Source organism: Vigna umbellata, chromosome 2 (assembly GCF_029865625.1).
Source record: "Vigna umbellata cultivar VRB3 chromosome 2, Vumbellata_1.0, whole genome shotgun sequence".
In the NCBI taxonomy this organism is placed as follows: Eukaryota; Viridiplantae; Streptophyta; class Magnoliopsida; order Fabales; family Fabaceae; genus Vigna; species Vigna umbellata.
In genome coordinates, this window is record NC_142166.1 from 9,081,934 (window position 1) to 9,093,274 (window position 11,341).

Genomic DNA, 11,341 nt, shown 5'->3' on the forward strand with positions numbered 1-11,341 from the left:
CCATTTATGTATGTGGTTGTTTCGTTTTCCCGTTTATTGTGAGTTTGATTGTGTAATCTATGTTTTAAACCTGAGTTCAGGATTCCTGACTCCATGGTATGGGTACTTGTTTATACCTTGTTCGAACAACCATTGTCACCGGACGAACCCATTGCACAAAAAAGGTAACAACTTCCAGCAAATCCACACCGAACGACACAACGCTAATCTCTAACTCAAACAAAGAAGACGAGTTCACAGAGACACCGAAGGAGACAACTGTGATCTACAACTCAAACAAACAAACCCAATGTCCACAGAGATTCAAACCAAAACAATGGTCACAGGGAAGCGGGACAGAAAGATCTTGAAAACAAACGAAACCCTTACAATGGAGGACGAACAAGTGCTATGAAGAGAGAAATTCAAATGAAATTCAAATCCCTAAAATGGAGAGAGAAGAGGTTGATAAGGACAGAACATACAGTTCGAAAATGAAGAAGGCACTTTCGGAATCCTAACTTCTGGCCCCTCAAAATCAGATTTTTAATTACAAATCACATTCAAATTTCGACGAGTTAAAAGTTGACACGTGCCGTTGTCAAATTTGCGTTGTTAGAATATCCCAATCCTTTTATTTTTACTGATATACATCCACATTTATCGATGCACTAGTACGTATTTATCTTTTTGTGTGGGCACTTGTACCAATATACTTTTAGACTACGTTAAACGTGATTCATATGAAATCATAATTATTTTATTTTCTTAAGTGAACTTATTCAGCTTGACTGATGTTTCAAAGATATATGTTTCAATAGATGTTCTGTATTTATTTTAGTAATATTACTTATATTTAATTTTGCACATGCATATATTGAGCTATTCTTAATTCTCATTTAAGATTTAGTATAAAGAATTTAATTTATCTTTTATACCAATTCTTAAGTTGTTTCTTTTGAAAAGTTTGATAAAATTACTTGTATTGTCCGTTTAATTATAAATTGAAGGTCAATTATTATTAAAATACACAAATAAATCATTACTAAAATCGAACAGTGGAAGAATTTGACTGATCGGTCAATGATGAAAACAGTTAACTCTAATATTGAATAACTTAAATTAAATATAAAGTTTGATTTAAAAATCAATATGAATTATTACCAATATTTTATCAAATTTAAGACAATAAACTTAATTTATATATATTAAAAATATTTTTCTAAATGATGACTAAAGTCTCACCTTCAATTAGAACATTACATAATTGATAACAATGAAACTTTTAATATGCGTAATTATAAATTGAAGTTAAATAAATGTTCATCACATTAGTAATGGGTGTGAAAACTTTGTTGATGAGTTTATGTAATTTGCTAGATAAAATAAAAAACCTATTAAGGAGTCAAAAATTATTGTTCATGTGTTTGTTACTTTCATATTATTATGAAGGAAATTTAAGTGCTAAGTGAATTTTAAGTATAATTTAATTTTATAAAACTAATTTATAACATGAAATTTGTACTCAATTATTTATTATAAATTAATGTTATCTTTAATTGATGTAAAATTTTCAACACATCAATTCACGTGAAGAGATATACATAAACTTTATTATAAACATTAATTCATGATTTTAATATTAAGTTAAAAAGTAAATTTTAAATTTAATTCAATTTCACAAATTATAAGTTGACTTTTTGAATATATTATATATTATAAATGGGTGAAAGGTTCAAATTTTTTGCCACTAATCATTTGAAAAGATTTGAAGATGAGTGTTGACCAAAGTTAGTTTTATTTCATTTACTTATCCAATTCTATATAAGTTGTGTAAATATTGGGGACAACAGACAGTAGCAAACGGTGGTGTCAAAGTTATGTATTTAGTATTTGTTCGTAATAATTATAAACACCTATTACAACGGAAAGTTAATTAGAAAGGAATATTATACGAAAACGTTTTAACCAAAGGAGAAAAGAGCCCTGAACAAAAGGCAAAAAGAAAGTAGATTTGAGTGATAAAAACAAAAACAATTACAATAGCACACATCGTGTTGCTTTCAGAAGACTACGTTGTTGTTTGCAAGCTAAAAAACATGTCAGCATTGGTCTTGGAAGGCAAGAACTTAAAAGGTAAGCTATCCTCAGATCATTAGGTACGTAAGTTACAGCTTCTACATCTAGCCATTGAATACCCTCTCTCACTCATACCACAACACACACACACTATATATATATATATATATATATATATAAAACCATAGGAAGAAGTTTTATTGACCAGAAAATGACGTTTTGTTTAACCAACAGTATATTGTTGCAATCAAGGGGGAAGACAAAAATATAAAGCCATAAGAATAATTTAATTTATATTTTATTAAATTGAATTTAAATAAAATTAAAATTAATTTATATTTTATTAAATTTAATTTAATTAAAATTAAGACTAATTTATATTTAATTTAATTTGTATTATATTTTATATTTTTTATAATTTTATTTAAATTTCATTTTAAATTTTATAAAATATTTTTTAAAAATATCATATATCTAATTTATAAATTCTAAAATATTTGTAAATATTTTTTAAACCAGTATTTTGATGAATAATATAATAGATACAAGTGAATTTTTTTAATCGTAAATCATATAACAGATAAATAATATCCGCTAATTTATCATTACAACAAAATAAGTTATTTTGTAATTTGTCTTTCACAATAAAAATGATAAAATTAAATATTATATATATATGAAGTCAATACTGATGTCAATTAAAAAATCATCTATAATATGCTAGCCTATTAAAAAAAATGAAGACTCATATATACTAGTGACCTGTTCAGACATGCACATTATATTAGTGTCAATTTCAACCATTTAATAATAATAAAAATGTGATAAATATAAAGAACTTCCATAAATGATGGATTAAGCTACTATGTACAATACTCACATCCCAAGCAACCTTAATGGAAAGAAAGCTACCCAGAGCCTATTTGACTATTAGAAACTTAGACAAGATTGAATCTTCTTGTTCGATAGTGAATTTCACATATCATATTATATTTAAATGCATTAAATTTGAATTAGTTTTATTTTAAATTATTTTACTTTTTAACTGTTTTATTTTTTAATACATTTGTCATCAAATATAAAAAAATATTTTGAATATCAAATAATTGTTAATAATTTAAAAATATTAATATGGGTTATGTTTTAATTGATTGTGGTTGATTTTAACTTTTTAGAGTTTTTCAATTTTTTTATTGATATTGAGAAAAAACATTTGTCAGTTTTGATGTAGATCAAAACTATTTTGAATTGATGTAGACTATAATTATCAAAACAGACATCTATTGAAGTTATTTTTATGACATTTTCAGTTGGAATTTTTTTTTCTAACCTTTCACTCAATGGTTGCTAAAATTTTTACCTATTTAACATTTGCCAAAAAATAGTATAGTTAATGTTACTTGAAAGTATTATCCACTAACATTAAAAAAAAAAGTAAATAAAAAAAAAATAAAACACTAACTACCTGAAAGATTGACATGATGATAGAAAAAAATCATTGTATAGTAAAAAAAAATAGTTTACACCTATTGATGACACCATATTTATAGTTTTATTGTGTACTAGAAATATTTTCCATATGATTTATTTTAATTTTTAGTTTATTTTTTAATAATAATAAATTAGGTTTATTGTATATATTTATTTTAATTTTATATTTTTGGTTCATCTAGTCTTTACTTACTATTTTGATCATAATATTTTTAGATTTTATTTTTTATTGATTTTAGTTACATTGAATTTTATCAGGACTTTGAAACAAATATATATTTTTTCAATTGTAGTTCTCTGCTAATTTCTATTAACTTTTTAAAATTGAGACAAATTTGTTTAAATATTTTAAAGTAACTAATGCATATGAAATTCTTTTTATATTTGTTTAAAATTTTGTAATTAAGTTTATGGACTTAATTATAATTCATATTTAGGTTTATGTTTACTGATTTCAAAGCTTATATATGACCTAAAATATAATTTAAATTCATATTTAGGTCAACGAAATGGCTGTCCGTAAGTGCCATAAAGATCAGTTTTGTCCAGTCTACGTCTAGAGTACATATGCATTCCTAGATCTTAAACTTGAGTTCAACTGCAGTAGAATTTTCATAATGTATACCTTTACAAATAAACCACAACTGCCACGTGATTTTTATAAAAAAAATCAATAGATGGTTAAAAGAAAGAATTCTTATTTGAAAATAGATAATAACACTAATAGAACAGACTACAGCGTAGCAATAGACTGCTTCACCAAAATTTTAATTTAATACCAAAATAATCTACTATACCAATTACAATTGATAAAATATAAGCATAGACCAACAAGATAATAAGGGCCTTCATTGATGATGCAGACAGGGTATCCACTGACAAGTTTACCAACCCTGTGAGAATATTTGCCTGCACAAAATTGTCCAGAAAAATTATAACTGATGATATTTAGAGAGAGAAAGCATAATGTTTGTAAGCAAGGAATATCTTGTTTTCACCAGTAGAAATGTAGCCAGTAAGTTCTGACTGAATGTTTCTTCAAGTACTGAAGCTTTCCTTCCAGGAACAAGATCAACCAGCATTAGAACTGATAACTACTAAAAAATGGGCAATATTCAGATTAAATAGCCAAATCCATTATCAGATTTCAGATTAGAAAATACAATGTCAACTATAACTCAAAAATACTTTGCTGTGGAATTAACAATTGAGACACCATAAACTGCATTTGATATGTTGGACTTAGAAATTTAATTGCTCAAATAAAATCTATACGCACTACCAACCAAGATAAAATCTAAAAAAGTTTTAAAATGTAGCAACTTCAATACAAACTACAAAGTCAATATGACCCATCGTATTATGTTAGACACCGATCCATAGAATAGAACTCAAGTGAGAATGACCTGTAGATTGTCAGCCAATACCATAGTAACATATGGAAGGTTGCACTGCACAAAAATATCAACAGTTAGTTTCCATCACTGATGCTAAAGAATGCCCCCTCTAATTAAGAAACTGCAATATAGCCAAACATACTGTTCTCCGTGAAACTCTTTCGACATTCCTGTCCAGTAGTACAGTTAATAACCTGCCATGGACATCATGATAAAAGAATAAGCTCAAAGATGTAGACAGCATAAACACATTTTAGATCAAAACAAGATTGCTTAGTGCAGGATAAACAGGTTTTGGATCAAGCTTTACCAAAACAGGATGGAAAGAGCCCAAACCCTCATCCGTACCCATCTGCTACTTCTAAATCCAGAGGAATGGCTTCCAAAGATAAGAGAGTTTCCTAAATAAACACCCAGAAGGTACATACCCCAGTATCCTAGAGACAAAATACATATTGTTTAACCAACTTTTATATATAAAAAATAAAACGGCTAGAAGTACTAGTAAACAAAACTATAGCCTTAGAATCAAGACTGAACAATGCAGGGTGCAATTCTCACCAAATATGCTAAAAATTCCCTCCTTGTTTTGACTTAAAATATCCACTCCTCTTTCATCAGAAAGTAAGTAATGGTTTAAACCTTGCACCAAGCAGAACTGATATCCTTGGAAACAGAAAATAAACAGATAAGAAAATCAGCTTTCAAAGACAAGACCTAAGAATAATACAAATAAAGATGTACCTACTAGTAGAAGTGAACCAATAACTCCACAATATTGAGGAGCAATGTTAATAAAGGAAGAAAGGATTGACACAGCAGCAAGTGTGAAGAAGAAATTTCAATGCACACCATATTCACCGACATGTACCTATAAAAAGGGAAATTGATCACTTGCTTCCTTGAGAATGTCTTCACTCTTGGATTACAAAATTATTACTTACAAAATAATATTGAAGACCATAAAACTATTACTGCCTACCTTAAGAAATTAGATTCTATATATAGGTAAAAGCACATACAAATACCAGTCGTAATTTTAATTAAAAATCTGAGGAAATGAAATCATCCTGCATAGTGCAATCAACATTAAATTTCATTCAGATGCCAGGTTTTCAAAAAAAACTGTACTACCCCAGCATTCCACGGCATTCATAGTTTTCAGGCTTATGGGCTAACAAAAACCACGGGGTTTGACATAAGTCATATACTGTCCAAAAGATTATTATCCGGAATCTTCATTTCAAGCACAAAAACATATAGGTGACTAGCCTTGTTAAAGCTTTAAGTGCAGTATGTATGTGCAAGACAAGTTAATCCATTTGAGTTGCCACATATCACTAAGAATCCCAATGAAAAATCTCACCTGATAATCCACATCAGCCTGTTGTAACAAGACGGAGAAATCCTAAGATGATCAGTGGACTTGATGAAACTACTGCAGTCTTCCAGCTTCTGTAGCATGAGAAAAGATGACATAATCAGGGGAATACAGAGTGCCGTACAGTATGTCTGAGCAAGAATATTTAAAAAGAGGGTAGCATAGTTTTAAGAGATTGTCAGCAAGGTTCATTTTATTCACATTACTTCAGTCATTATTTGGATTGTCAGAGAAGTTCTCTAAGTCATTCAAGTAAAACATCTCACAGTCTATCACACTAAAAAAATACCATTTTGCATCTTACATACAAAAATTAATTTCCATGAGGTCATTTGGTGAATTATGAATAATACTAAAGCCTTGAGATATTAGATAGGATAGCAATAGATGACTCACAGATGCGATATTCCGTGCTTGCCGAGAAACTAGTGAATTTGCTAAGACAAATGCTCCAACTCCAAGATCCATCTGGAATGCAAAAGTAATCTCAAATCATAATAGAGAAATCAAATTATTGAAGTGTTTGAAACATTGTGAAACAAAAATTTAGGTGTATAAGTAAAGATGACAATAAAATCAATAACTGCACTGAGACAGAGAGAGCAAGAGAGAGATCAAATTTTATAACATAATGTAATCCGGATGAGAATTAATTTATATGTTGAATAAAAAGCCCCTTTTATCCAACTCCATACCCACACAAACTCTGAATCTACTCTAGCCATAAATCACTCATGAGGAAAAGAAATCCTCCTTAGTCGAACAAAGTACAAATAATTTTTTTGAATGAAGTTCTCTATAAGAACTTATAGGAGAAGAAAATAAAAAGATCAAATAAGTTGGTTTATCCAATAAGCTAAACTCAACTTATGTACTTCAGCTTTTGAAGAAGCAAGAAGTGTTGGGCTAGGAAGTATAAAAATCATATTAAATGAAATCTCTTTTCCTGTATTCTTATTGTAAAACATTTGTTTCATTCTCATAGAATCTTATCAGAATTGCAGAAGAATCATAACAAACTTGTTCCATAGGTTTCAGTCTTTGCATATCTTCTAGGAAATATTTTGAAGTCAACAGCCAAGATGCACAGGATTGTTATAATCATCTGCCAAAATAGCTTTCATCAGCACAAAAACAAATAAAAGATAAGAACAACGGGATAAAGAATTCTATATGGCACTTCATACCACAAGAACCCTGTAAGAAGTGACATATGCCCGAAGAGAATTGGGCTCTCCTTCAAAAGAAGATAAGCCTCCAGACCTACAGTTATGTGTACAGAATCCGCCATTATCTACTGTGGCTCATTTGAAACTTTCGGCCTTAATTTTCTGTTTCATAAAAAAATTCATATCCCTTAAGAAATTACCCATACAAGATTGCAAAATTACCTCTTGGTTGCAATATATAGTAATGTCAAGATAGTCAACGAACATGTTAGGTCCAGTTTGCAAGTACCTGTTGGCAAGTTCATTGCAGAAATTACAAACTAAACAATGAGGGAAACTTGCACAAAAGGTTGTTACTACAGATTAGCTACACATAAACAAGCTGTCACAACTTTCAAGCCACTAGTTTGCAAATTGTTGGCAAAACATCATATACTATTGCTGCTAGGGAGGGAGCACTTACAGTGAAAAATAAGAGCATAGGAACAACAATAACAAGAAAGTCCAGAGACAATGTGCCGAAGTATGATTTGAAATTACTTTTACGGGAAGGTGCATTGTCATTTTTCTTCTTCAGGGAGGCACCTATAATTAATAAAAAGAAAAATTATACAGTAAAAGTAACCCATGTTCTGCCCCAAAACAAAAAGATGAGAGAAAGAGTCAAACGGAATTAGAAAGAATTCCTGCAATTGAGCATAGCTAAATTGTTGTGCCAGAGAATATACAAATTTAAAAATTTAAAATTGAAGTGTTGGAAGGGACTGACCAGTAATGGAAATGGAGGAGATGGAGTGACGAATAAGAACCAGAACCTGTAATGAGAACACAAAACAACCATGACTGCGTCACATTGAAGCTGGTATGAATGGGCATGCAAACGGCAGAGTCACTCACCGGAACAGTCACTGTAAGTGCCACAATTTCGGGCATAGAGGATCCGGTCAAGTTGCTAACAAATCTGCGAAATTGAGACAAAGGAAATACGTTATGGGAGGTTAAAAATCAAGGACTATTGTTACAGTTGAGAAAAGTAAAGAAAAGAGTAACTGTTCTTTGATATGCTTATTGGGGTTAAAAGAAGATTTAGTCAGAGGAAGATCCATCTATGAAATCAGACGGAAAAGCACACAAATCTGGTATGTTTGTTAAAATGTGCAGAACACATAACAGAGGCATTAAACTACAAGACATCAAAAGAATTGTAACAAACAACGAGGAAACATTGAAGCAAACTCAGTGCAATGCGTGGTTGGCAAACAGAGGAGGCAGCGGAAGAAACAAAACCAACTATGATAGAAATGTGAAAAGAATGAGAAACCCAGGGGAGGATGAAGTTCAGTGTTCGATAAGTTCTGTGAGACTGCAAAAATTAGCATTCTTTTTCCCTCCCACCTCATTTTTTTCAAACCCACCACCTATTTATTTGCTTAATATACTTACCATATATTTTGATCATGAATATTATTTAACCTCTTAAAAAGAAAATAATTAGAAACAAAAGTATACTCTTAATCAATGCTTTTGGAGCCTGGAAGACTATTAAACAGAGACAATTTTTTTTCAATCACTCATATTAAATTATAATATAAATCTAAAATTTAAACATTAAATTTGTAAGGTGAAAAACTTTAACATACTAACTGTTGAGAAATCAGAAGAAATATCGAGATAGTTTTATATGGGAGTGTGATTTGGAGGAGATGATTTGGGGGAGAGAGATTGATGGATTTAAGGGTAAATTTTTTGTTGTTTATTTGAGTAGATTTTGAGGTATTTAAGAATAGATTTGAAAGTAAAGTTCATAGTGTAGGATTTGATTGATGTGACAAATTTAAAAAATTTGTTTAATTGAGAAAAAAATAAACCTTACTTATTAAAATAATATAAAATGATAATGGTTAATGTTATATTTAATTGTAAAAATATTTATAAAGATTAAAAAATTAACATTAGTTATTAAAACTAATTTTAATATTGTATAAAAATTTTAGTTTAATAAAATAAATTTATTTTTAATTGTAATATTTTTTTAATATTATTTATTTGCTGAGTGATTCATTCCATACTTACAATCTTATAAATATTAAATTTGAATATTTGTGGAACTATAATAATGGATTTAAGTCTTTTTAATTTTTTAGAATTATTCTTTATCAACTAAATGTTGGCTAAATCTTAATTATATTTAAATAAAGGGTTAAATATGTTTTTAGTCCCTAAACTATTGGTCGTTTCTGGTTTTCGTCCCTCTTTCAAAGTAAGGTACAATTTGGTCCTCATTCTTTTCGAAAACGTTCGTTTTAGTCCTCGAAAACTAACACCGTTTAAAAATTTGGTCCTCAACAAAATAAGGACTAAAACCAAAATTCTGAGGACTAAAACGAACGTTTAAAAAAGAATAAGGACCAAATTGTATCTTACTTTGAAAGAGGAACGAAAACCAGAAACGGTCAATAGTTTAGAGACTAAAAACATATTTAACCCTTAAATAAATAAATTTTCTCCTAACACATAAACAAAAATGTTTTCCTTTATAAAAAAATTAACACAGTGAAAAATAATTAAATAGAAAAAAAATGATAAACTGAACAATAAATTTAGTATTATTATCTAAATTAAAGAATCTCTGGACAAAATAAAAGAGTTTTTATATTCAAAGAAAACACGGTATGTATTGCATCTGAAAAGTAACCCAAAAATCTCTTAAAACATCTCTCTTGTTAATTTTCTTTTAATTTCTTTCCGGCTTGGGTTACTTTCGGATCACTTTGGGCTGTGACTCGCGTCCCACTCCGACGAGGTAAGATACCGTTAAAATTTTTCTTTGATCCGAGGGGAGGGAGGAACTTGAAGAATTAAGATTGGTTTGGCTTTGGCTTCAGATATGGGAATTAAGGTTTAGTTTTGACTGTGGGTGATGCTAATTTTGGGCGAGGTGCTTTGGTAGTTGGAATCAGGCATGGGTTGTTTAATTGTGCGAAAGAAAGGGAATGAACTGGGTGCTACTGCTTCCACGTCTCGGAAGTTCTGTAAATCCAAGAAAAGGGCCAATATCAGCGTTTCCCGGAATGATTCTGGAATTCTGTAGTAGTTGAAGGATAAATCAGAGATTGCACATTAAATCTCTTCAAATCCCTTCTTCTCGCGGGTGATCAAAAATTGCTACGTTCCGTCAATCGCAGCAATTCATTGCTCATATTTCTACTGAAGTGAACACAAAAGTTATTGCATTTCCTCGCTCACAAATTGGTGTGAACAGTGAGATAACACAGCATAAGAGAGGTTGTTTATCATACTAAAATAAATATAAAACTTACATGAACAAATTTGAAATTATAAATATTTCAATGAAAAAAAAACAGAAAAACATACTCATTTCTGTATTATTATATTTATTAGTTACTTCAATAAATACTTTTACATTTGATGGGGAGTGACCATCATCAATTTTTAAGCATGAAATAGTTTGATCTATCCTTTTACTTCTTGAGTGATTTGTTTTAGCTAAATTTACAAAAGGTTGACTATGACTTTCGAATTGGATAAACCAAACACTGTTTGGGTCCGATATAATTTTTTTAATTTTAATTGAAGTTATACTAATTTGATATAATTTTAGTGTATAAACTGAACAATTTAGTACGATTTCTAAAAGTATGCACAGGAAATAGTGTACATTCTGTGTTTTTCTGTTTTCACCATTTCCTATGTAAACTTGTAAATGCAGGAAATTGAAAATGAAAACAAATTTCTGAAACCAAATACCCCTTTGGTTCCTTTGAAAATTAATCTTCTACATATGTGAATACATCTCCTTTCCCCCATATGTGATTTCTTCAGAT

General features: G+C 29.6%; 1 protein-coding gene across 1 annotated transcript; it reads right to left on the bottom strand.

Moving 5' to 3' along the window:
• Positions 1-76: 76 nt before the first annotated feature.
• Positions 77-8,602, bottom strand: LOC124845178 (uncharacterized protein At4g17910-like). The gene is made up of 15 exons (XM_088107587.1): positions 8,547-8,602; positions 8,394-8,457; positions 8,266-8,311; positions 7,960-8,081; positions 7,719-7,816; positions 7,515-7,590; positions 6,724-6,795; positions 6,313-6,401; positions 6,158-6,228; positions 5,257-5,383; positions 5,089-5,140; positions 4,956-5,000; positions 4,548-4,643; positions 4,354-4,458; positions 77-265 (listed from the first exon to the last, which is right to left on the bottom strand). The coding sequence occupies exons 1-15, from the start codon at positions 8,600-8,602 to the stop codon at positions 77-79; spliced, it is 1,308 nt and encodes a 435-aa protein (XP_087963713.1).
• Between the last annotated feature and the right edge of the window lie 2,739 nt (positions 8,603-11,341).